Here is a 27,939-nt window from a genome sequence, read left to right on the forward strand (position 1 = left end):
CGACCTCCTCTTTGCTCGATATGAGGAGAACTGAGCGAGCTATTTTATATATGAACGCACATCGAGTTAACCTACTCTCTATAAAGCTACACTTAATAGGGACTGTACACAAAATGACAACATCTGCATAAATGAAATATGAATTGTGGCTTTCTCTGCATATACAGTGTGTACAGCACAGCCAAGTGTACATGCCATCAGAAGGACGACTTACTGTGGTTGCAACTAGCTAATATTCTGGTCTGTTGATTGTTATTTTAAGATAATAATATGAAAAATATATAATAACTTAATGATATATAACCAACACTACGAGTCAGAGGTTTGGACACACTTTATTATCTTTCCTACATTCATGAAGCATTAAACACAGACATGTATTAGTACAGTTTAACTGATGTCATTTGTGTTCTTTGTAGGCTATGTTTGAACTTGATCATTATCGAAACTCTGAAATGCAAGATGAAAAAAAAAGAGTCAATTTTAGTGCCTTTTAATAAGAACTGGGGCTGTTCAAAAAGGACATAAAAACATAAATGTATGACAAGTAGTCCATATAATTTCTGTGCTCTTCTAGCTTAGAGTAACATACAGTATAGCTTCAGGAAGTTCAGCTGTTATTTTTGGAGAAAAAAAAAAAATATATATATCTTGATTTCAAATCTCATAAACACTTCTCACTAACCTTATTACAATTGATCACATAACATTTATTTCAACAAACAAATTAACCAATAAAAAACAGATGTGTTCTGCCTTATGTTGATAGGACAGTACAGATAGTGATAAACAACAGAAGAGGAGAAAGAGGAACAGGATGAGCCACAAGCCGGCACTCAAAATCATTCATCTGACAAAAAAATTATTAACACATGTTAACTAAATTACGACATTAGCTAGTAAATGTAAACAAAAAATAGTCATTTAAATTAGTGCTTGTCTTGCAACCAACATGAGCATCAATGGCAGACTCAATATTTTATGCAGACAGAAGTGGTGTTGTTTGTAAGAAAACTGTCAACATGAGAATATGAGATTTTTAACATCTTCTCTTCTGATTACTGCTTCCTTGACAAGGCAGACCTCCATCTTTTGGCGGGGGATTATTGCATGCTCGTGTTCGTGTCTTTGCTCCAGACACACATGGGGACCAGGAGCTCCAGCAACTCCAGACTCCGTGTGTAGGACCTGTCAGAGGGAATATGAGCTCTGTGAACGCCTTGCTTAACATTCATCATCACATCTGATCAGGCGGGACAGATCATATACACCAATAAAACACTTGATAGTAAAATGTGTAAAGCATATAGACATTTCAAGTGTGTAGTGCAGTGGGCCTGTCCCAATACCAACACTTGTGTTCTTGGCCACTCGAGAGTGTGTGCAAATGACAGAAAGTGCATAAGACTTTCCCAGGTCGGATAAATTCCCAGAAATCCCGTGATGTTGAGGAAAACCTTACAGTGCAAGTCAAATGAATTAGATTACATATAATTGGTTTGTAAAACATAAAGTGTTACAGATTTTATTGGGGCACATGAGTATGTGTATGTTCTAAACGTTTTCAACTGCTTTTTACCACTTAATTAGATGCACCACAGTTAGATTGTGTTGTGTTGCAAAGAAACTACTGAACACACATTCAGATTTTTTTTTTTTTAAGTGCAAAGTCATGAATATCAAGCTAGTAGACATGTAAGTAGACAAGTAGTCAAGTGCAAAGACCAGAAGCGTGGCTATTGGGACAGGCCTCATTTATCAAATGTGGCAAAGAAACTTTCCTACATTGATATTAACATAATTTATTAAATGTGCGTACAGAACGTATAATTCAGAGGACGAACGTACGGAAAAAAGAAAGAAAAAAAAAACTGTGTATGCCTTTCTTTCAGATGTGAAGTTATAAATCACAGATGCTGAATGGTTTCAGTCAGATCTCCGCCTTGTAAACGCTGCCTAATAAATGTCATTAAGTTATAAAAGAGTATCAGTCAACTTCTATATACTTCACTTACGAACGACCAGCGGTAAAAATTGCTTAGATTTCCAAATACCTGCAGTTCTTCGTCTCTCTGCCACAAGGACGTGTGTGTACATCTGCTTAGATCCTGACGACCTTTTCCACGTCAAAAAACATTTTATATATATATATAATATATATAAACGTTGGTGTGGATTTTAGCATATGCTCTAAAGTTCAAATCTGTGCATATGCATGTTTTATAAATGAGGACCACAGTGTTTCCCAACCCTGTTCCTGGAAGCACAGAGTTGGGAAACACTGGGAAACCCAAGGTCGAGTCTGATTAGTCATAATAATAATAATACACTTTATTTATAATGTGCTTTTCTCATACCCAAAGCACTAATGTCCGGATCTCACTTTTACTACTACTTTTACTTGAATTTGGCAGATTATTTTATCCAAAGCCACGAACAGTGCATGCAAGTTATGTTTGAAACTGCACCAGTCACAGAAACATGGTTATAAAACAGATAGTTACGGCCCTTGATTATGATTGGCTGAGATGCATTTGAAGCTGTTGTAAAATACTCTAAACAAACACCTGTGAACTGCCCACATTACATGCATGAAACCATTCAGCTAAACATTGCTGAAGAACTACATCACTTGGCACTAAGCCAAATCGGTTTAAACGCGATTTCATGTCAACTGCAGTTAATCATGCAGTCCTACAACAGCTATATTGTAATTTGTTTTATTCACAGATGTTACATCTCCCTCTACAGGATTCTCAACACTTTCAGCAAGTCCACTTTTCTGAAGAGTTCAGATTAAACACACCTGAAAATTAATCAAAGTCTTTAAATTTCGGCCTGGGACACAATAGAAGATTTTAAAATCTTAACCGATTTCAAAACTGTGGGAGACAACAGACATGAGGGCAGTTCTGTCTGAGACCACACACCTGTCGACTGTAGTAACATTTCCACAGTGAGACGAGATCTCACGGAGACTCACGAGAAAAGAAAGATCGGCGTCGTCAGCTGGTTCTCCTGGCATGAGTTTTGCAACGGAGAATAAAAGAAAGTGTTTGATCTTCTTTCTCAATACTTTTGTGGCGTGTTTGTAGCCGCCAAGTTTTGGCTATAGAAGCACTCAACATCCGGTTGGTGAAGCTCGCTCGCTCTCATTGGCTATCATACATCAGAGGCAGCCAGATCAAGAGTCGGGTAATATCAGACATGTTCGATTTGGGATAGTGCGGGCTCCGACTATCAGGAGCAGCAAAATAATCATAATGGCTCCACACGATTAAGGATTTTTGGACAAAAAGTCATTTGCGACAAGCCTCGAATTGGTCAGATCGCGTAGAGGTGCAAATTTGCTCAAAATCGGGCTTCAAATCTTCAAGTGTGTGGCCAGCCTTACCAGAAAGTTGCAGTCAGGCGAGTTAGATCAAGATTGGAGCAAACCTCTGCAGTTGAGAACCCCTGGACTACTGTATGTCTCTCTTCAATTTGTTCTTTGTCTGACACAAGATGTCCATGGTTTGGGGCTTCCAGGAACAGGGTTCAGATCCACTGCTTTAGATGTTGGCTGCGTCTGAAAGCTTAGGCCACAGCCCTGCAGAGTTTAGCTTCAACCCCAGTTTAACACACCTGACCCAGCTCTTCAGGCTTATGTGAAAACTACAGGTGTGTGTGTGTGTGTGTGTGTGTGTGTGTGTGTGTGTGTGTGTGTGTGTGTGTGTGTGTGTGTGTGTGTGTGTGTGTGTGTGTGTGTGTGTGTGTTGCAGGGTTGAAACTAAACTGTGGAGGCACCATTTTTCAGACGCCGTTATTTTTAATTCGAATAGAATTATTTTGGCCTCTTCTGACGCACTGCCAGTACTCAAACCACATGCATTTGTAAAATAAGAGTGAAAATACATTACCTTTTCTTTCAGTCTCCTCACAGGCACTACCTCTGTATCCACTTTTACATAAACAACTGCACGCTGTCCTGGAGAGCATGGGGACGCCGTTATTCCTGCACGGGGCACAGCGACATGGGTTGAAGTTCTCCATATACTCTTCCCATGCCATCTTCAGGTGGGGCAACTTTGTGCGCAGCTGCTCGGCTGATGTGCTCAAGCGTACCAACTCGTATATTGGTGCAATCTATGACAGGACCACAATGACCAGACATAGAGAAGAAATAACTATAAATAGTAGCCTATATAACTTAAATTGAAGACTTCAAACAGAGTTTTGACAGAGATCAAAATTTGGGTTGATAATCGTATATAATCAGTAACCCAATGCGTGACCGTAGTGATTAAAAACGCTTAATGCCTGCTACAGTCTGTGCGATTTCGGCAATCCTATCCACCTTATTTTGCAATGGGGAAGTAAATACGATGAAGTTCTTCCTTCTAATGTGTTAGACATCCGTTTCGCTAGCCGGTAGGTAAGAATCCATGTTGTGGGAGCACGCACAAAACACTAAACCGGGATGGTTCATATTTATCACACCCGCGGAGTACAATGAAGAAGTGGCCTGACATCTTATGAGAACATTTTCAATTATTTTGTGTTGTGACACGGAGTAAACGGGTCTTCGATGCGCGTCTCAGCAGCTCCTTTAACAAATGCCATCTCTGCATATGCTGTGAGTTTGGGTTGCTTATGATGTTAAAATGGGAACGCAATGTGCGCCATTTCACCAGATCTGTAATGTAAATTATCTATCAATATGTTTCAAAATAAAAGTTCAAACCCTCATGAGTTTGCGTGTTTTGATGTCCAATTAATTTAATAATCCTTTAATAATCAAATGTATTCCTGATATTTAGGCTCTCAGTCTGAGTGTTTCTTGGGCACTCAGTCTGATGGTTTGATTGGTTAGTGGTACTATTTTCACTGATAGAAGAAACATTTCTTAAATGTAAGTTATTCAATATTAATCTTTTATAAAGCAATTTTGTCAACCTGTATAAGCTGTTTAACTGTTAAGTTGCTATTGATTTCTGCACTTTTCTCACTTACAATTTTGCCTATATATTTTTTTTTTTTTTTTTTTTTGTCTGTCAATATTCTTTTTCACCTTTTGATTATTGCTGTTGCCTGTGTTATTGTAGTCATTATGTGAGTATTAAAGTGATTTTCATTTATAACCTATTTAGAGTTTGTTTTAGACATTTAAAAAAAATTGTTGAATAAAAAAAAAAAAAGAAAATCAGCATGTTGGGTCAAACATTTAACCCAGGGTCAAAACAACCAAGTGCTGGGTTTGTCCCTTTTCAACCCAGCGCTGGGTTGCCAAATGCCCCAAATTGTGTTGTTTTTAACCCTGCATTTGTATGCCATCCTAATCAAATTTCCTAGAATCTGACGGAAAATTATTTACCTAAAGCATATATTTATAGCTCACTATCAAGTTACATTTACACTAAATTCTGCAGAAAAGTGGACCTCAAGGGCCAGAGTTGATGAAACTAAAGTTTGAAACAACTAAGCATCCTCTGGTGCTCTTCTGTCATTTTTGACCGAAAAATGTGTAAATTTCATTGGAAATGAACGGGAGACAAATTTCATCTAGTGGAAACTTTTGGTACTGTGGCCAAACAAAATCTTACTGAAAGCTCATTTTTTGAGATATCAAGCTCAAATGTAGAACACAACTTGTTTAGATTTTATATTTAGCTTTGATTTATTATATTTAATATAAAAAAATTAAAATTAAATTTTTGTGCATTTTTCATAACAATACATGTAAAATCCTGTTACTTTTTTTTAAGTTCACTTTTTTTAACTTTTTTTCACTTCAGCAATAATCTGCCAAGTGTCGTCTTTGAAAAAAGATCAAACTGAAGTCTGTGCTCTAAAGCATTCAAGATGAGTTTAAGTTGGACATTTAATTTTTAGTTCTACGCTCAAAAAGTGAATACATGTATTATAAATACAGCGTATATATAATTTAGTATAAATAAATCCCCTAAAAATACAAAATATTAAATAAAAAACTTTATCAAACTAAAATATAGTACATTTATTTCATTGACAAAAAATTTTTACATTAAAACAAAATAAAACATTCTGTACTTTTTGACCGACCTGCGAAGAGCAGGTTAAGTTAGTAAGGCAAACTCACCTCAAACTCAATTAGCGCAGGGTTATATTTGAGACTCTTCCCCCAATCCTTGTAACTTTTGGCATCTCTGATACCCAAACTTCCACTGCTGGAGCCTGTGTCTCCACCCTTCACAAAGCCAAAGACATCCTCAATAGCACTGTTGGACTGATCACGGACTGTGGAAAATAAAATAATAATAAAAGTTGAATTTTAACTTAAAGTATAAAACCAAAAGAAGAAAAGTAAATGCATGGGGCTCCAAGTTACGTACTCTCATCCATTGTTCCAAATTTTTTACATGATTTTACTTTTGTTGTCAGTTTGACATTTTCGACCAATGTCAGGCCTATAGAAACACCAATGCACGCTCCGATCTCTTGCCCAGTTTTTTCTAATAGTGAAAAGAATGTGGGAAATGGCACAAGTACCAATTAGATTTTCTAACTTGAATAAAGTTGAGTCATTTATTTTAGATGCTTTATTTGGGTTGTATATGTAATTTACTTACCATTTCTTTTCATGGCATTCTTGTTCACAACAGCAACATAATCAAGGACCCCACCCATGGTTCCCTCTGTGACATAGTGTGTGCCATATTCGTTGAAGAAACTGGAATATGCACCGAAATTGTACTGATCTGGCAGATCACCCAGAGCCCAGAGCATGTCCTCATCCAGAGTCAAGTCTTTGCTTCTCATCTTAAACTGAGCCGTTTGTACTGTTGACAACAGCCTGACAAAACCCATCTCCTAAACATGAAAAGGAAACATGCAAAGATGTTGATGAGATTAATGTGTTTCCAAGTGGATATCCAGACTGTATAGTTTTACCATTAAATATCTGCATTGGTCAGACAAACAAAATAGTTATTTAAAAGAGTCAAACTTGTGCAATTGTTTGAGTCAGTGTTCGGGAAGCTCAAGCAAACAGAAAGCAATGTTTTGGGTAGTGCCACAGAGAGAGACACAGTGTTTAGTCTACTCCACCAGGATACTGTTATGAATAAATGAATGAGGCATTTATATAGCGCTTCCATATGTACTGTACAACCAAAGTGCTTTACAATCATATCAGGGGAATCTCTCCTCAACACCACCAGTGTGAGCATCCACTGGGATGATGCGACGGCAGCCACAGTATAACGGTGCCAGTGCGCTCAACACACACACACACACACACACACACACACACACACACACACACACACACACACACACACCAGCTATCGGTGGAGAGGAGAGAGAGTGTTAGAGCCAATTCAGTGGATGGGGATTATTAGGAGGCTATGATTAGCAAGAGCCAGTGGATATAAGCACGAGCCCCGTCTGATTAGTCGTAGCGGCAGTGTTGCTACAATCTATAGAGATATTCTTCATGTTACTCAGAAAACAGGACACAGGTTTAAATCATTTGAAGTGCTTGTGCTAAATGTTACACTCTCATAGGAAAATGAAAATCCATACTATCTCTTGGTTTGGCTGCCGTGTATAGACCTCCAGGGCCCTACATTGATTTCCTAAAAGAGTTTGAGGATTTTCTCTCAGATATATTGTTCAGGGGCGGCGTTTACACATGGCAGTTTCCTGATCTGTGTCAGCTTCTCAGTGCACACAAACACACTAATGAACCAGAGGAAATGACTAGCAGTATTTGCACCATTTTCTCTAATACATTAGAAACTGTTGCACCGTAAACTGTTGCTAAATCTCTGCATCTAAACCAACAACATGTTTTTTTTCCCCACATCAATCTATACTTTATGTACTCCTCAGAAATATACTTTATGTAGTCCTCAGACTTAAAAATGCACTTAAGTATACTTGACTTATACTGACAGAAAGGTCTATGTATTTTTGGACTATACTGTACATGTACTCAATCTTTTGATCAAAATACTTAAAAGTATAATGAAGTATTCTAAGTATACTGTACTTGGCTTGTAGTTGTTTCATCTTTTAAATACATTCTTCACATAGTTTTACATACTGTCTTATGAACTTACATTGTTTGAAAATATTGATTTATAAAGAAAACATATGTTCCTTATTCTGAGTATCTGAATTTATTTCAAGTCTACTTTCCTCTTTCCTCGCCACTGACTGACTTTTCCTGCTATCCATGTTTTCACTGTTATACGATAGGGGGCGCTATTACTTCTGAGAGAGAACAGAATATCTGGATCAAAACACAGGTGAAGAAGAAGAAGGTCTAACCAGAGCCCGTCTACGGAGAGCCTGGCCACTCACTATTAAGTCCTATTGTACCGAATTTTGGTTGTAGTTCCACCAGAATTCCACTGGGGGCGATCGCCCATGAGCGCGTGTGTTTACCTGTGTCAGCTGTGTTGTGTGTTTACCTGTGTCAGCTGTGTTGTGTGTTTACCTGTGTCAGCTGTGATGTGTATTTACCTGTGTCAGCTGTGTTGTGTATTTACCTTTGTCATCTGTGTTGTGTATTTACCTGTGTCAGCTGTGTTGTGTGTTTACCTTTGTCATCTGTGTTGTGTGTTTACCTGTCAGCTGTGTTGTGTGTTTACCTTTGTCATCTGTGTTGTGTATTTACCTGTGTCAGCTGTGTTGTGTATTTACCTGTGTCAGCTGTGTTGTGTGTTTACCTTTGTCATCTGTGTTGTGTGTTTACCTGTGTCAGCTGTGTTGTGTGTTTACCTTTGTCATCTGTGTTGTGTATTTACCTGTGTCAGCTGTGTTGTGTAGTTACCTGTGTCAGCTGTGTTGTGTATTTACCTGTGTCAGCTGTGTTGTGTAGTTACCTGTGTCAGCTGTGTTGTGTGTTTACCTGTGTCAGCTGTGTTGTGTGTTTACCTTTGTCATCTGTGTTGTGTGTTTACCTGTGTCAGCTGTGTTGTGTATTTACCTGTGTCAGCTGTGTTGTGTATTTACCTGTGTCAGCTGTGTTGTGTAGTTACCTGTGTCAGCTGTGTTGTGTATTTACCTTTGTCATCTGTGTTGTGTATTTACCTGTGTCAGCTGTGTTGTGTATTTACCTGTGTCAGCTGTGTTGTGTGTTTACCTTTGTCATCTGTGTTGTGTATTTACCTGTGTCAGCTGTGTTGTGTGTTTACCTTTGTCATCTGTGTTGTGTATTTACCTGTGTCAGCTGTGTTGTGTAGTTACCTGTGTCAGCTGTGTTGTGTAGTTACCCGTGTCAGCTGTGTTGTGTAGTTACCTGTGTCAGCTGTGTTGTGTGTTTACCTGTGTCAGCTGTGTTGTGTGTTTACCTTTGTCATCTGTGTTGTGTATTTACCTGTGTCAGCTGTGTTGTGTGTTTACCTGTGTCAGCTGTGTTGTGTAGTTACCTGTGTCAGCTGTGTTGTGTAGTTACCTGTGTCAGCTGTGTTGTGTATTTACCTGTGTCAGCTGTGTTGTGTGTTTACCTTTGTCATCTGTGTTGTGTGTTTACCTGTGTCAGCTCTGTTGTGTATTTACCTGTGTCAGCTGTGTTGTGTATTTACCTGTGTCAGCTGTGTTGTGTAGTTACCTGTGTCAGCTGTGTTGTGTATTTACCTTTGTCATCTGTGTTGTGTATTTACCTGTGTCAGCTGTGTTGTGTATTTACCTGTGTCAGCTGTGTTGTGTGTTTACCTTTGTCATCTGTGTTGTGTATTTACCTGTGTCAGCTGTGTTGTGTGTTTACCTTTGTCATCTGTGTTGTGTATTTACCTGTGTCAGCTGTGTTGTGTAGTTACCTGTGTCAGCTGTGTTGTGTAGTTACCTGTGTCAGCTGTGTTGTGTAGTTACCTGTGTCAGCTGTGTTGTGTGTTTACCTGTGTCAGCTGTGTTGTGTGTTTACCTGTGTCAGCTGTGTTGTGTGTTTACCTGTGTCAGCTGTGTTGTGTAGTTACCTGTGTCAGCTGTGTTGTGTAGTTACCTGTGTCAGCTGTGTTGTGTATTTACCTGTGTCAGCTGTGTTGTGTGTTTACCTGTGTCAGCTGTGTTGTGTGTTTACCTGTGTCAGCTGTGTTGTGTGTTTACCTGTGTCAGCTGTGTTGTGTATTTACCTGTGTCAGCTGTGTTGTGTATTTACCTGTGTCAGCTGTGTTGTGTAGTTACCTGTGTCAGCTGTGTTGTGTGTTTACCTGTGTCAGCTGTGTTGTGTGTTTACCTGTGTCAGCTGTGTTGTGTGTTTACCTGTGTCAGCTGTGTTGTGTATTTACCTGTGTCAGCTGTGTTGTGTAGTTACCTGTGTCAGCTGTGTTGTGTGTTTACCTGTGTCAGCTGTGTTGTGTATTTACCTGTGTCAGCTGTGTTGTGTAGTTACCTGTGTCAGCTGTGTTGTGTGTTTACCTGTGTCAGCTGTGTTGTGTGTTTACCTGTGTCAGCTGTGTTGTGTAGTTACCTGTGTCGGCTGTGTTGTGTATTTACCTGTGTCAGCTGTGTTGTGTGTTTACCTGTGTCAGCTGTGTTGTGTATTTACCTGTGTCAGCTGTGTTGTGTGTTTACCTGTGTCAGCTGTGTTGTGTATTTACCTGTGTCAGCTGTGTTGTGTAGTTACCTGTGTCAGCTGTGTTGTGTGTTTACCTGTGTCAGCTGTGTTGTGTAGTTACCTGTGTCGGCTGTGTTGTGTATTTACCCGTGTCAGCTGTGTTGTGTGTTTACCTGTGTCAGCTGTGTTGTGTGTTTACCTGTGTCGGCTGTGTTGTGTGTTTACCTGTGTCGGCTGTGTTGTGTATTCACCTGTGTCAGCTGTGTTGTGTATTTACCTGTGTCAGCTGTGTTGTGTGTTTACCTGTGTCAGCTGTGTTGTGTAGTTACCTGTGTCGGCTGTGTTGTCGATGCCTCGAGAGAAAAGAAAGTGCAGAGCACGAAAGCACCAAAGTGACTGAAGGATTGCCGTAAAGCAGTATCTCTGGTCGTACGATGTGTATGACGTCATTGACACTTTAAAAGACTTTTTAAAGCAAATAAGTGACTCTAAAAAATCTAACACCCAGCAATGTGTAATTTCTTTGCATCTCCTTTCGAATACAACATTCAAATTACTAGACAAAAAATTATATCCTGAGAAAAGTGGATTTTGAGAGGTATAGCGCCATAGACCTCCATTCATTCTGCACTCGTCCTGTGAGCGCCCTCATGTGGAACCAGAGTGGAACTGCAACCAGTTCAGAAGCCGGAAGTGTACTAAGAGTGAAACTTCTCCCCTTATTAGACATTCTCTGGTCTAACCCATGAAGAGGAAACACTTGTTTTGGGGGTGTTAAAATAATACATAAATAAAAATGCGATTTTCTGAGCTTTTTGTTTAATATGTTCCTTTTTTTTATGAAACTTACCCTCATTCAAGTGTTGATAAAAAGGATACATGAAACTAGAATAAAATGTTTTCAAAATGGAAAGTTAAAGGTGTATTTCAAGTATAAAAAATTAAAACCTAAATAGGAACATAGTAGTATACTGAAAGTGAAAAAAAAATATATATATGAATAGTAAACTATAAGTATGATGTTAGGTTCACTTACAGAACGCTTACAAGAAAAATTGCAGTATAAAACTACTAAACTAGTAGTTTACTGAGAGTATACTTCAAAAGTGTACTTTTATAAACTAAAACATTTACTACAAGTATTAAAATAGCAAACTACTACACTGTAAAAAGTGAACAGTTGGATCAACTTAAAAAAATACTTCAATTGAAGTATGGTAACACCTAAAGAAATTAAGTTTTCTCAACTTAAATTATCACGTTAAATATACTTATTAGTTCACTTGTAGTACAGATGCAGTACAAAGGAGAAACATAGTTGTGAACTAGTTGTGCACTTAAAGTTTACTACTATTACAGTTATAGTACACCTAAACGTATACTTTACTAAAAAGTGGGCTAATTTAGTCCCATGCAATATTGAAATAGTACACTTACAATGTATTACTAGTAAATTGATATTAGTATTCTTACTACATAAAGTATACTTAGAAATATACTTGAACATTACTTAAGTATACTTCATAAAATGAACTAGAAGTGTACTTCTTTTTCGCAACGGGATGATCAAAAGCACCCTTCAATTCTACAGCATTCTTAGTGGCCAGGAGAGACATTACAAGACAGAAGTGTCAAATACAGCTAGTGGCTGGGAGAATCTTAACAAGCCTCAAACAAGCCCAAATATGCAGCTGTTATTCTGGAAATAAGCCCAAGTATATAAGTGACTTCTTGAAGAAGAAAAAAAGCTGTTTATAATATGCAGACTTGGCAACACTGGTACATGGTGACAATAAAGAGAGTTGAGTTGAAATCCAAAATGTATTACTTTACCTTATTATTGTATTGTGTTATGTTGCTGAGAAACTTGTATTCGGTATTAACTTCCCGACCAGTTTCCACAAAAGAGACTCTCTGTGTTGTGCCAAAGTTGAAGGATCCTTCTGTCTGTCTTGCTCTGAGAAGGCTAACGGCATCCTCATGATAGTCTGACGCTTCCTCAGTAGTTGCTTGTGCCTGGCCAGGACAAAAGCACAGTCAGCGGATGCGTCTCAGTCGTAAGGTTGCATCCTAGTTAGGCTGTGTCCTTCTTTACCCAGTCCCACTCAGCATTAAACACAAGAACGAGTCCGCGTGGGACTTACTACAGCCTTCCGATTGAGAAGAACCCAATATGTGAAATTCAGATTCTTTATAAAGAATTCAGATCAGTTAAATTTTCATCTGTGTTCACTAAGATTTCTATTTAAGGATTGTTTGATTGGTTTGATTTAAGGATTGTCACCATTTATGCGCTATGTGTGTCCCCAATAACTTACTAATAATGATAGAATTATGCAACAAACAAAAGAGCATGGATTAGATTCTGGAAATGCATGAACATGTTAATAAAAAATGTAAACTCTGTACTCCAACATCCTAACTAAACTAAACACAAATTGACCCAACTGTTCTAACCACACATTTATCAGCCATTGAGAAACCCATATTGGTTGAGCAATAATTTGTTAGTTTAAAACAAAGTAGTTTAAAAACATGAAAATTGAACACAGTAGTTTTTTTATTTGCAGTCTGAACCAAGTCGATGACCTTAACGCACAAAATCTGACAATAAAATATGAAAAAAGTTTAGTGTCTTTGTTGTCTCGCTTTCAATATCCCTAAATAAATATGTCAAAATAGTGTCCATTGTGATTATGTATTGTAAGAGGTTGCATTTTGCTTAATAAAGACAAGTTTAGGATAAATGATCCAAATGTCCATATTTGCTTCATGACTGGTATTGTAAGCCTTCTAAAGCCATTGCATAGATCTATGTGAGGAACTGGTTCATATTAACCTTTATTTTCAAACAGAAAATATGATTTCTTGAATGTTCTAACGTAATTATTTCTAATAAAATTATGTAAAAAAAAAAAAAAAAACACACACACAATTATGTGCAGAATAATAAACATTGAAAGTATATGAAGTTCTTTTCTGCCAAATTAAGGAGCCAGAGATATCAGCGCTTACCATTATCTGATATGTGAGGAAGTTGTATGGCTTCCGGTAATATTTTTCAGCATCATCATAACTGAGGTGTTCACAGAAGGGATCGTACGTGAGTTTCCGCCACTCTCCATTATAGATGTATTCACAAACACCTCCAAAGTATCTGGAGTCCAGAACATGATTCATAAAAGCTCCAGTTAAAGCATTATATCTGAGGGAATGAAACAAACAATAATTCAGGATTTGGATACATGTTGTACTTGTTCAAATATACTGAAACATAAAGCTAGATTATCTGCCAAATATGTAATTTTCCACTTAGGCAGGATTACTGATATTTAGCATTAAAAGCACACTATGTTGTCATCATTTGCTCTCCCTCTTGTCATGTGGGTCCAAATAGCTGTAGATATTTTGAAGAATGTTGTGAAGCAAACCGTACTGGAGACCATTGACTTTCATTCATGTGCAGACATTATACAGTAGATCTGAACAATATTGCTTCAGATACTGAAATGCTTGCTGAGTAACTACTGTACATTGATACTGAAAAAACTCCGGAAATGCATAAATCAAGATAACAGATTAATTTTCAATTTTATATGAATGGATAAGGGAAAGTGTATATTGTAGGTCCTGTAACTGGTCATCAACATAATTACACATGCCACATCTAAACATACATGTTTTCTCAATAAATAAGCTCCATAAGCTGCAGTTCTTGTCTTAAAGGTGATATCTCTAATAAAACATATTTCCAATGCTGAATAGCACGTTATTCCATTTTTAAAATAAACGCCACGTGTGCATTTCCTCATGTCTACTGCTTCTTACCCTTGAGTGGCTTTATCAGCTCCTGGTATGATCAACATGTCGGTACATTTGGTTTCTCTTCTATTCACCACTTCACAGCCAATCTCATCGTTCTGACTTACACAGTCTATTTCATCATTGCAACGGAGCTGCTGTCCAATACAGCGTCCTGTGAGAACACACACAACACATTTGAAGGGGACCAAAATGCAAAATTCATTGTTTGAACGTGTGTGTTGGCAGTGTGTGTACTAAACCACCCAATAATGCTAAAAATCCACCCACTCCTTTTTTTCATCCCCATAAATCATAAACAATGTCTCAGAATAAGCCGTTTTCAGCTTCTATGCAATGTGATGTCACACATGCTTAGGCCCCGCCCACGGCTGCCGACAGACTCCGCCCCATTAGCATAGGCTCCGCCCATCAGTGAGCTGTACACAGTCCGCCATGTTTATCTCCACACTAGAGCATTTAACAGAAGCATTCAAGTAAGAAATGTATTCTTATTAAAGCTACTGAAGTTATTCAGTCAAAAGCAGTGAGTGGTTTTCTGTTTTTCTCTTGTTGTTTGATTCATATTAACAGCATTTATAGCAGTAGGTCCTGTATATTACGCTGCTGTCACTTTAATACACAGATCTAAAATACACATGCGATTTCTTTCCCTGCTGTTTACATTCACAGACATAACCGACTGTTTATATGAACCTTGTGTTTTTTTGACATAACCTTGTGTGTATGTGGACAGTTTAAGCACAATAAGACGTGAAAGAGAACTTAGTTTAATACTCACGCGACGTCTGACATTCAGCTTTCTGTGCACTCAGAAAACCATATCAGAAGTTTAGACTGATATGGCTTCAAAACATATGCAGATAAGCACATATGCACATTGACTCCATTGTCAAAAAGGCCCAACAGAGGTTGTACTTCCTTCGTCAACTGAAAAAGTTCAACCTACCACAAGCACAGATGACTCAGTTTTACTCAGCTGTTATTGAGTCGGTTCTGTGCACTTCTATAACTGTCTGGTTTGGGTCAGCCAGCAAATCAGATATAAGAAGACTACAACCAGAGGTGGGTAGAGTATCCAAAAACTGTACTCAAGTAAGTAAAAGTACAAGTACTTATAGAAATATTTACTCAAAGTAAAAGTAAAAGTAATAATCTTAATAGTTACTTGAGTAAGAGTAAAAAAGTATCCAATGAAAAAACTACTCAAGTAGCGAGTAACTAGTTACTTCGGATCATATAGGCCTATATATATATATATATATATATATATATATATATATATATGAAGACTTGATGCAAAAGCCTCTGAGTGCCATCAGAAATTTTCTTCTAAAACAATCATTTTTTATCAAGCTCGTATATTTAAATTCAGTAATTTCACTTTAATGACAATTAATAGGTAGGCTACTTTTCATTGCCATTTAAGTGTGAACATAAACATACAAGCTTGATAAAAATGCTCTTTTAGAAGAAAATTTCAGATGGTACTTAGAGGCTTTTGCCTCTTAAGTCGTCATATATATAAAATATGATATTATTTAGATTTTGTTTATTTAAATGACTATTATTATCAGCTATCTTTGCAACAAAAACAGAAGAGAGACGTAAGCAATATTTCTGCCATCTGTATAGCTCGAAAATCATTGCCTGTCCTCTGGTTTGTATAATAGTAACTTATACAACTACATTTGGATTATTAGACAATGTCGAAATAAAGTGAATCTGCAGAGTGTTGCATTCAAAGGCATGTATTGACAGAGAAGAGTTAAGAACTCTTCACATGTGCTCGCGCTCATGACTGATACTGAACCTGAACACACACACACACACACACACACACACACACACACACAAAAAAAGTACATCGACGAATCTTCTTCTGACTGTTCTCCAAAATATAATCAAATGTATATTTCTGCAAGCATGTTTTAACTGGTTAACTATCTACGGCAGGCAAAGGCAAAGGCATTCGTTTTCAAGTCGAGTTCGCACGCCACTGCGCAATACACACACACACACACACACACACTACCGCGGGATGGCGGGTGTTCATAAACTGTGAACAATGGGAGCTTTATTTAATGTAAATTAATGTATATGTCCAAAAAACGGGTAATGTCATACTTTCTAGTATCGTGATTCGTGGCGTAATAATCTGTTTGGTTGTAAAATGTATTACCTGAGTGAAATTAAATCGAATATATCGTCCTGACTCCTGTGGAATCATTCATTCACAGACAGCTTACGAAGATGTTCAACTAATAAAGATCTTCATCGCTGGCAAAAATATGATGCATTTGAAGATTTGCTCTCACTTGACTGTACTGTAGGTCCACTGCCACTTCATCTAACGCTCTTGATGTGCTTAAATCTTCCTGTTACGACTCCGAGTCCAGTGTGAATTGAAAACGCTTCAGATGATTCAGTGCGTGCAGGGAACTGAACAGAATCAGGAACTGAATCATTCAAACTGATTCGCGAACCGACTTGGACAGATCTGAACTTGTTTGATGAAGTCTTTGAACAGAATCGACTCAAAAGAGTGATTCATTTGTGAATTGAGCATCGCTCAAGTCCAGAAAAAAAGATACAGCGCGCTTGGAATAAACTACGCATTGAACAACACATATTGCATTAAAATAAAGTAACGAGAGGAACGTCGCCCAATGTAACGAAGTAAAAGTACAGTTTTTTTCATTAGAAATGTACTCGAGTTAAAGTAAAAAGTACCCACATTCAAATCTACTCTTAAAAGTAACATTTTTCTAAAAAAAGTACTCAAGTAAATGTAACGAAGTAAATGTACTTCGTTACTACCCACCTCTGACTACAACGGACTGTTAGGACAGCTGAAAGGATCATTGGTGTACACCTCCCCAACCTTCAGGACTTGTACAATGCCAGAGTGAAGAAACGGGCAGGGAACATCATCACAGACCCCTCCCACCCCGGCCAAAACCTGTTTGCACTTCTGCCGTCAGGCAGACGTTACAGATCTCTGCGCACTAGAACATCTAGGCACAAAAACAGTTTTTTCTCCCATGCTATCTCCAGCTTAAACAGCTAAAACAGCAATATAACACCTGCTGTATAACTCATTCAGTACTTGAGAGAGAAGCAAGAGGTTTATTTTGTGTAAATAGGCTACATATACAAATTTTTAGAGCTGTACACACAATGCACAAATCTGTACGTAAGTCTTCTGATTCAGATGTATACTAGAACTATTATTATTGTTTATTCTATTTATTTATGTTCTCATTTAAATGCCTGTTCTAATGTCATATATGTATGTATGTACCAAGAGCTCCTGTAAAAACCACAACCGATTCCTTGTGTGTTTGTGCACACTTGGCGAATAAAGCTCATTCTGATTCTGATTCTGATTCTGATTCAGATAATAAGCTTTCATCATGATGAAGAACTGCAATGTCACGTGAGCATGAGCGATAGAGATGATAATCAAAACCAAACAGATGTTTTCGTTTTTGGCAGAGTATCAGAGGCTCCGCCCTCTTCTGGAAAGGGGGGCGGGGACTCAGCAGCTAATTTGCATTTAAAGATACATGCACGAAAACAGCATGTCTTTCCTTCCACTCAAAAATGGCCTCTGAGGACACCTGAGACGTACACACAGACAAACGTGTAGAAAAAAAGGCAGGCAGAAATATTTACCAGCAGGCCCACAAGCAAACATGTCCCCACAGTGGTCTTCCTGGAGTTGGCACTCGTCCTCTTGTGGACATTGTCTTTCGTCCCACTGACTGTGAACACACTCCTGACCACCAAACTGAGACGGCCGTTCCAAGTACTGGAAGCGAAACTGTGAAACATCACAAACACATATGTGTGTTACCAGTTGCAATATGATCACTTTAAAATGTTGCTTATGTTTGCATTACAGCTACACTCGTTTGTTGCCCAGCAAATCTCCTATAATGCATGATGTCCACTGGAGTGGACAGATATTTTTTTATTTATTTTAACCTCATTTCAATGAACAACAACAGGCTTTCTTTTCCATATTTGTTGGTTTATATGAGTGTCTATAATTATGTTTACCGTCCTGTCGCTACATGTGTTACAGGGTGACCAGTCCGTCCAGCTCTTGAGTTTACAGTCGATAGGAGGGGGGGTATCGACTCCTCTGGTGTGTCTCGAAGATACATTAGCTCTGAAGAGACACAATATGTGAAGAGTACAACATGAAAAAAGCTCCTAAAAGTACAGTATCTATTATTACCTGTTTCTTGATGATTCATTAGTTGATCTGGCAGAAACATGGTAACTGAAACATTCTAGAAAAAGTCCAAATGCACAAACAGAAAACAAAAATCGGCACATAGCTGAGATGGTTGGTTTGAGATTGATCTGAGACCTAGGTCCAGTCTACACATTGTTTGTCAGTGTTATTAATGATTGACAGCATTTGGGGGGAAAAAAATCTCTAGTCACTTTTACCCAGAATGCTCCACCTCTAAGCAAATACATGACAAGTTTTACATGGAGAATTAGGGTTGACTGGCATTGAGTCAAAATAAACAGTAATTATTACCAGATTGTATTCCTTGTATTCTGGCCATTATAAATGCATATTGTCACTTTGCACACACAACACATCTGTAGAAAAACGAATAATGGCAGAAAATTACCATTTTCTTTAACCCTAAGGATTTACCACAGCCAAGGGCGTAACTTTGGGTCTACCATTGGGGGGGGTTAAACTCACGGCATATTTATTTATTTATTTATTTATTGAATCATTTTCTTGGGTAACATGCTAATTTGCCGTTCCTGTATTAGAAATACATTGTGATACTTTTACTGATTTAGGCTACTTAACGTAAATGCAGCTGTTCATTTGACTATTTATGCCATAATGACACACAGTAGTTAAATTAAGTGTTTAAGCACTAGCCAGCAGTGGCAGCTTCCATTTAGTTGATTTTTTTGTGTGTGTTCAATATCTTATAAAAAAAAAAAAAAAAAAAAGAACTTAAAGACTAATCAACTGCATCACTGTTTTGGCACCTACATGCAGCAAATGTATTATGCACAATTCAATACATTACACAATACAGGGTGGCACACTGACTGGAGTGCAGCTTGCACCTTTATTCTGAACAGATTTCACATATTGGTGGGCATCACCAAAACTCAGTGTTTCTCAAACCTTTTCTGCCATTCCCCACTTCGGAGGTATAAGGGTTCCAAGCCCCACCTGTCCCCAATCACCCCAACAAAATGTTTATAAACTAGGCTTTAAGTTTAACTGTTAAAATGTATTTTATTAACATCACATTTTAAAAACGTAACATCAAATAACAGCATTAAAAACTTTCAAATAGAGAAAATGAAAGTGCAATTATATTATCACTTTGCATGAAATAAGACTCAAAAGTAGATTAAAAAAAATTGTGTTTGCATTTAGCCTCTGGTAACATCAAATTCAGAAACTGAGAAAATACAAGTGTGGACTAACGTTAGTTGTGCTTTGATTCATTTTGTCACTTTGCAAACTCCATGCAAAAATAACAAAATAAAAAATAAAAAAATAAAATAAAAATAATAATAATAATCTCAAATTGAGCCGGAGGTGGTAAATTCCTAATAATGTACTCTTTTTTTTTTTTAGGTATTTTAATAAGATAACGTTAACGTTACCTAAAATCCAACTAACGCGATCGTTATAAAGGTGTTTGAACAACAAAACACATCCACTTGCACATATTTGACAATTGAAATATATGATATATCCTGCTATAGCTAACAAATTTGTGAAATTTTTAATAAAGAAGGAAATAAAAGCAGATCATCAGTCATTCAGCGCTATTGTGGCTGCGGTGTGACAAGCAATGAATGACGCGTCTCCATGGGAACCATAAAGTGATACTACGATCAATAACGGTCGCCTTGAAAAACTTGTAAACTTACGTGTGAAAAGGTTAAGCAAGGCTTACATTTAAATGTGTCTTTGTTTTGAGTGTATGGTCAATAAATAAAGGAATTAAAAAGATGGGCACAAAACCTGTTTGTCGCGCCCCACTTGTCATGTCTCTATTCCCCACCAGTGGGCCGCGCCCGCACCCTTTGAGAAACGCTGAGCTAACTTAACAGCTAACTTAGCAATAGGGGTAGCAGCTACCTCCGTTTGGTCAGGATTTTTCCTCTTTTTGGCTTGTGTCGACCAACAATGAAAAATCGTTGTCTGGCTGCCTTTCAGTGTCCTTTTTCATCTTTCCATCCGTTAGTATGCACCGTCAGCTTTCTCCAACCATTCATCCCAGCGACCGCGCAAAATAGTGTGAACAAACTTGGTAGAGAAAGGGGGTTGGGTAATACCAAGTAGTCGGTGCGGTGGGCGGGGGGTACATTACAGATTATTTAAAATATGATACCAGAGCCCGTCTACGGAGAGCCTGTCCACTCCCTATTAAGCCCTATTGTACCGAATTTTGGTTGTAGTACCACCAGAGTTCCACTGGGGGCGCTTGCCATGAGTGCAAAATGAATGGGAGTCAATGGGGCTAGACGGCTAAATTTGTCTCTTTCACCCGATTGCCGTTGAGAAATCTCAGATGTGATTGTAGATTTTGCAAGTTCAACATGGGTTTTAGGTCGAAAGTTGAATGAACGAGTACTTATGTCGTTTTGATTTCTTACAGGTTGAGTTGTTGTTGCCCATAACACGCTAGCATTCTGCTAATGACTTCAGCATTCTGACGTCACTGACATTTTGAAAGACTTTTTTAAAGCAAATAAGTGACTCTAAAAAATCTAACACCCAGCAATGTGTAATTTCTTTGCATCTCCTTTCGAATACAACATTCAAATTACAAGACAAAAAATTATATCCTGAGAAAAGTGGATTTTGAGGGGTATACCGCCATTGACCTCCATCCATTCTGCACTCGTCCTGTGAGCGCCCTCATATGGAATCAGAGTGGAACTGCAACCAGTTCAAAAGCCGGAAGTGTAGTGAGAGTGAAACTTCTCGCCATATTAGACATTCTCTGATGATACTATCTTTCTTGCTGGCAAATGAAATTAATAAAGAAAACGAACAAAAGTATTCATTCGGAATATTTCATATTTATTTTAATCTGAATTATGTGATGATATTGGGGGGGTTATATTAGCTGGATCTGATTTTTGAGGGGGTCATGACCCCCGTAACCCCCGTGCAAATTACGCGCATGACCACAGCACACATTTACATATCTAAAGTCTTTTGACATATACCAGCAAATTATAGCCTAGATGTAGTAATAGGTGCTTTCGAAACATTCATTTGTTTCAAAGCGGTGATTCTATGTCACAACAGTTTCGAAATGTCTATGTCTATAGGCTATGTGATTTTTACCTGATCTCGGATCAGTCTTATAAATTTGTAGATATTTAATGACACATTTTTATTAAAAAAATATGGATTTTAAACAAGCTCTCTATAAAGAAAACCAATCATGTTCCAAGACCATAAAAAAAAAATTCACATTTCATAGGAATACACGCAACATTATGAGGACATTTCATATGAATACACGCAACATTATGAGGACATTTTGGATTATGAGGACATGGCCTGTGTCCTCATAATTCTGGCAATGTAGAAGTGCTCCAACAGCTAGGGGGAGCTGAAATCCAAAATTTCTCCACATGTCTTTATAATTTTTTTTTTAATTTTTTTTTTTTTTTGGCTATATTTTTTTTTTTTTTTTTTTTTTTTTTTAATTTTTTTTTTTTATTGATATAAAAGACTCAAAAACATATGATTCCAGCAATTCAGCCTACATCAACAATGTTTCACAAGACAAATATCACACCTTTAGACAAATTGACAAGTCATAACAAGAAAAAATTAATAAAATAAAAATAAAGAATATATTAAAAAAAATATAAAAAATGTTTCCTCCTTTTTCCTAATTAGACATTCAGTATTCATATAATTTAGTAAACAAAGCCTAGTGGGGACATTACAGTATCAAGAATTTCTCCATAAATTTTAACAAAATTTCATTCTTTTTATTTTTAATTCATTTTAAAGATTTCTTTAGCGATTCCATCTCGATTAAGAATAAATTACATTTAGGTATGCATTTTGCAAATTTTTGTTTATGGATGTAATATTTACCATGCAAGATGTAAAAGTTCACCACATATTCAAACATTTTGCTTCTGTGTGTGAAAGAACATATAACATCTTTTAGAGATAATTTATAATTCACCTTTCTTGGGGCAAAAAGAAAAGAGCTAAGGTCAGACCAAAATTGTAAAGATACATCACAATTGTAAAACAAATGAGCCAAGTCTTCCTCATGTACAGTACAAAAAATACATTTGTTGTCAATGTCCATGAATTTTGATAACAAAGCTTTACATGGGTAGATTTTGTGAAGTATTTTAAAGTGTACCTCTTTAACTTTATTTAGCATACAAAATTTATTTGGACTTGACCATGCTTCTTTCCAATGAATATCAGCGATTTGTGCATTCCAAAAAAATTTCCCTCTAGGAGAGATTTTATGTTTGGATTGAAAAATTAATCTGATATTTTTATTATTACAGGAATGAGAAAATAGTTTGATACCATCAACTATTAACTCAGGAAGTTTCCTTTCGCTACTTCCAAAAGTAAGGTGACTTTTCATCAAATGTTTTAACCCATTGGGAATAGCTTTAACAACTCGCTGAAACTCTTTAAATGGAATGGGGAAATTGTAGATAAACATAAAATCTTCATAAGACAAAACATTTCCATTTTTATCAAACAAATCCATGACAAAATATATTTTTTTTCAAACCATTTGCGTAAAAATAAAGATTTATTCCTAGAGGTAATAAGATAATTGTTCCAGAGAAGCATTTTGTGTGGAGAAAAATTGTGATGGAAACCAATTTTCCAGGCTAATAACACTTGCTGGTAAAATTTGGATAGATTAATTGGTAATTTCCCAGGCAGATAGTTACATCTCAGTAGAAAAGATAAGCCTCCAAGCTTGTTAAAGATGGACTGAGGAATAAAGAACCATAATGAATTTTCATTTCTTTGACAGTTTCTTAACCAATTAAGCTTAAAAGTATTGATAATATCAAAAAAATCTAACATCTCTAAGCCACCATCAACTCTTTTGCCTGATATAATGTCCTTTTTTAACTTGCAAGGTTTATTTTTCCAAATAAAATCGAGAAAGGTTTTATTAATTTCTTTAGAAGTTTTATCACTGACGTAAAGGGAGAGAGCTGGATAAACAAATCTGGAAAGACCCTCAGCTTTGGAAAGCAAAACTCTCCCAAACAAAGTCAAATCCCTTTGTAACCAGTTGTTAAAGATATTTTTCGTTTTTTTAATTTTAGGCATAAAATTCAGTTGTTCACGAGCGTGTTCATTTTTAGAAATATGAATGCCAAGGTACTTAACAGAGTCCTTTACTGGTATGCTTTCAACTAATAGATCTATTGAATCGTGTATAAATAATATTTCACACTTCTTAAGGTTTAACATTAAACCAGAGGATCTGGAAAATTTGGATATACATTCCAGGGCTGTTTTAACTTGCTTCTTATCTCTCAGAAATAAAGCAGTGTCATCTGCCAATTGAGAAATTTTGATTTCTCTATCAAATATTTTCAGTCCCAGAATGTTATGATTATTCAGAATGTGAATAGAAAGAAGTTCAGCAACTAATAAAAACAGAAAGGGAGAGATTGGACAGCCTTGTCGTATGCCACGATGAATCCCAAATCTTTTAGAGGTTCCCATATTAAGAATAATAGAACTATTAATATCTTTATAAAACATTTTTATGACATCAATGAAATTATTGCCAAAACCAAAAACTTTCAGTGAGTGGAGTAAGAAGCCGTGTTCGATGGTGTCAAAGGCTTTACAAAAATCTAACAATACAATAAGAGCCCCTGAATCAATTTGATCAGAATAGTCTAGAAGGTCAATTATAAGGCGAATGTTATTACTAATGTGTCTATTTTTCATGAAACCTGTTTGAGTCTCATTAATGATTTCATTTAATCCGGATTTTAATCTTTTTGCATATACTAGTGCAAACAATTTATAGTCTATATTTAATAGAGTGATAGGTCTCCAATTATCAATATTTTGGGCATCTTTATCTGGTTTAGGAATCAAGGAGATTAATCCTTGTTTCATAGTTGTGACCAAATCCTTTTTTTTAATACATTCATTAAACAATAAGAAAAGGGGATCTTCCAATACCTTCCAAAAGTGTTGGTAAAATTCAATTGAAAGCCCATCTGGACCTGGACTCTTACCCTTTTTCATATATTGGAGAGCTGACAGTAATTCCTCCTTCTTAAGGTCGGAGTCACAACGGTTTTTGAAGTCATTACTGATTAATGGAATAAAATCTTGAATGTCATTAGTAAATGATTTACAAAGGTCATAATTAAAGTTAGACTGATAAAGTTTTTCATAAAAGGAGCTGACAAAATCTGAAATTAGTTTGGGATCCTTGCATAAGGTGTTGTTAATATATAATGCAGACAAAGAATTTCTCTTAAAATTCCTTTTTTCAAGGGCAAAAAAAATAGGCTGTATTCCTCTCTCCCTTTTCTATCCATCTCGCTCTTGAACGCACAAAAGCTCCACTAGCCTTGCTAATATACAAGTCATCAAGTTTTAATTTTAAGGACTGGAGCTCACTTTCCTGTGTTTGAGAGAGTGTCTGAACTTTCCAAAGAGTATCAATTTTGTTTAATAGTTCTGTTTCTATGCAATCTCTATCTTTTTTCAATTCCTTACTTCTCCTAATAGCTAATTCTCTGGATTTGAATTTAAATAACTCCCATTTAGATGTATAATCTGATTTCTCTGACTTAAAAATATTGGTGGCTAACGTTTCAATATTTTTTGTAAAAATGTTATCTTCTAAGATAGAGTTGTTAAGTTTCCAATATCCACGGAGGCAGCTGGGTTTATGAACAGTCTGTAAAGACAACTCAATCAGAAGGTGATCTGAAAAGGGAGCATAATGATGGGAGATATCTTGAACATGTTGTAGCAGACTGAATGAAATAAGAAATAGGTCAATTCTCGATTTTAAAGATTTCGACGCATTGCTCCATGTATATTCAAATGAATTACTATTAAAGTAGCGCCACGAATCCACCAAAGATAGATCTTTGCATAAGGAATCAATAATATTAGAGTTTTGAGAGTGAGGTCTTACTTTCCTTGGAAACCTATCCATTAAATCATCAGGGACTTCATTAAAATCTCCCGTGACTATTAGCTTAGCATTTGGGGTTGTTTTCAGCAATTGAGATAGAATAAGAGAAATGTCAGTGAAAAAGGTATTGTTCATAGAGTGTGAGTTAAATCCATAAATATTACAAATAACAAAGATGGCATTATCTAATTTAACAGTTAGAATAACCCATCTGCCTTCAGGGGAGGACATAGAATTAACAATATCTCCTTTAAACTTATGAATTAAAATAAGAACACCAGCTGAATTATTTGACCCATGACTAAAATAAACCATATCGCCCCATTGAGCTTTCCAAAATTTTGAATCAGAAGCAGCCGAATGTGTCTCTTGCAAGAAAATAAAATCTGCATTATAACGTCTACAAAACAGAAAAATTGCTTTTCTTTTAATGTCATCTCTTAAGCCCCGCACATTTAAAGAAACAATGTTCAGCTGTTTGAACTCGAATTTGTCCATTAACAAATAAAAGTAGGCTATGATAAAAAATTAAAGGGAAAAGGAAAGAAAAGGAAAATGACAACCACAAAGTGTAACTATTGAACACCTAACTTGAAAGTTCTGTAACTAACGCTGTTTTCCTTAAGAAGGATCAGGGAATTAGTAGAATAAGGTCGAAAAGCCCTTGGAAGAATGTCAACAATATAACTGGGCAAACATGCATAAAAAATAAAAAATAGAACCTGACACGCGGTTAGAAACTTGTAGTCATTTTACGGATGCTGTGCTGAACTGGCAGAGATTCTCTTGTTATTGATAACAGCAAAGGGACCGCTGAAACCGGCCTTCTTTCCCTCCTTCCGTGCCGCCAGGACAATGGGCCAGAGTTTATTCCGACTATCAATGTCCGCTTTGGAGAGAGATTCCTTGACATAGAGAGCGTGCTCTCTCAGGTAGAGAGAATTCTTAGCTTCCACCCATAAGATGTCGCGGTACCTCCGTGTGGCGAATCGAATGATGATGTGTCGCGGCGAGCCATCCGGCCGTTGTTTGCCTACACGATGGACCACATCCACAGCCTCCTCCAGCTTATCTTTAATTCGCGGGACCACCCTGGCAAGATGATTGATGGTGATCGTTCGGACATTTTCTTCCTCACGTTCTTTCACTCCAAGCAATTTCAAACACCATCTGCGGCTGTACCTTTCTAGCTCTTCCACTCTAGACTTGAGAGACACATTCTCCTGTTGCATATGTTGTATCGAAGCTTCGGCCTTACCGATCCTTTCGCCGTGAGTGGCAACATCTGAAAGGAGTCGATTGACGGTGTCAGATAAAGAGTTAACAGCCGCAGTTGTGATCTCAATGGAGCTCTCGATGTGAGTTATCTTTTGAAAAACCGCGTCTTGCTTGGAGTTCAGGGACTGAATGGCGTCGAATATCTCGGTAAGCGATACAACACTATCAGCTTTTTTCTTTTTTCCAGGAGGACTTTTGCTGGGTGTAGCACATCCGTCAAAATCCTTTTCAAACTTATCTTGTGATCTTAGGGAGGCTTCTCCGGATTCAGGCACGGAGACATCCATGTTTTGTTCAAGAGATTCGCAAGACATCAGACTGTCCCAGTTCCACGAGGCACGCAGGTTCCTATTAACTCGTTTTTTGCCCATTAAACTCAAAGGCGGGTTCCAGCTTTTGTTTTACAGTTTTTAGCGAGTAAAATCATCCGCCATAGGGGCAAAGTAACGACCCGTTGACCAAAAAATCCTTCTTAACTAGAACAGGTGCAAATAACAGATCTACTCAGCAAGACGCCATCTTGGCTCCCCCCTGTCTTTATAATTCACATAAACCTGAATTTGTGTATGACGTGTGTATCGGAAGTGCGCTACTGTAGGCCGGACTTGGTACTGCGCCTCCTCATTAATTATTCATACTGTGTATGAAATCGCGGCTTCTGATTGGCTGACCGCCAGAAGTCCTCATAATGTCTGAATTTGTCAAACTCAAACCATGTTAACACAGATCTACGACAACGACGGTATTGGGAAAGATAGAATTCTAAGTATAAAATAATAGCCACATGTTACATTTACTAAGTTATAAATAAAAAGCACTGCACACTGAACCCTCTTCTGCCACCTGACCGAAGCCTTTTCTCTGTGGCTGTCTGACGACGACATCACTCATCATCGTCCGTAAGGTAAGATTAATGATAAGCACAAAGCTACTCTTTATGTTAAAATCTGTTTTAGTTTATAACGATTTAAACTATTATTGTTAATAAGACGATTGTGAAATTAAAGAGCATGAACTGTTAATCAAGTTAGCTTTGGTGAAACATAGCATGATTTATATTTGTGTTCTGATATGAATTCATAACTTAATTTAGTGTTGATTAATAATGTT

The 27,939-nt window shown here is 37.1% G+C and overlaps 1 protein-coding gene and 1 long non-coding RNA gene across 2 annotated transcripts; both read right to left on the reverse strand.

The window, feature by feature from the left end:
• Window positions 1–316: 316 nt before the first annotated feature.
• On the reverse strand, window positions 317–18,762 carry c8a (complement component 8, alpha polypeptide). The gene is made up of 11 exons (XM_082174242.1): window positions 18,591–18,762; window positions 18,410–18,521; window positions 18,023–18,170; window positions 14,351–14,498; window positions 13,538–13,727; window positions 12,356–12,538; window positions 6,588–6,828; window positions 6,351–6,470; window positions 6,098–6,255; window positions 3,900–4,125; window positions 317–1,188 (listed from the first exon to the last, which is right to left on the reverse strand). The coding sequence occupies exons 1-11, from the start codon at window positions 18,689–18,691 to the stop codon at window positions 1,040–1,042; spliced, it is 1,776 nt and encodes a 591-aa protein (XP_082030368.1). The 5' UTR covers window positions 18,692–18,762; the 3' UTR covers window positions 317–1,039.
• Window positions 18,763–23,733: 4,971 nt separating this feature from the next.
• On the reverse strand, window positions 23,734–27,348 carry LOC309502107. The gene is made up of 2 exons (XR_014207161.1): window positions 24,077–27,348; window positions 23,734–23,903 (listed from the first exon to the last, which is right to left on the reverse strand). It is a non-coding gene; the product is annotated as an uncharacterized lncRNA (long non-coding RNA).
• Window positions 27,349–27,939: the final 591 nt, after the last annotated feature.

Source organism: Leuciscus leuciscus (assembly GCF_965113295.1).
Source record: "Leuciscus leuciscus genome assembly, chromosome: 6".
Taxonomy (NCBI): Eukaryota; Metazoa; Chordata; class Actinopteri; order Cypriniformes; family Leuciscidae; genus Leuciscus; species Leuciscus leuciscus.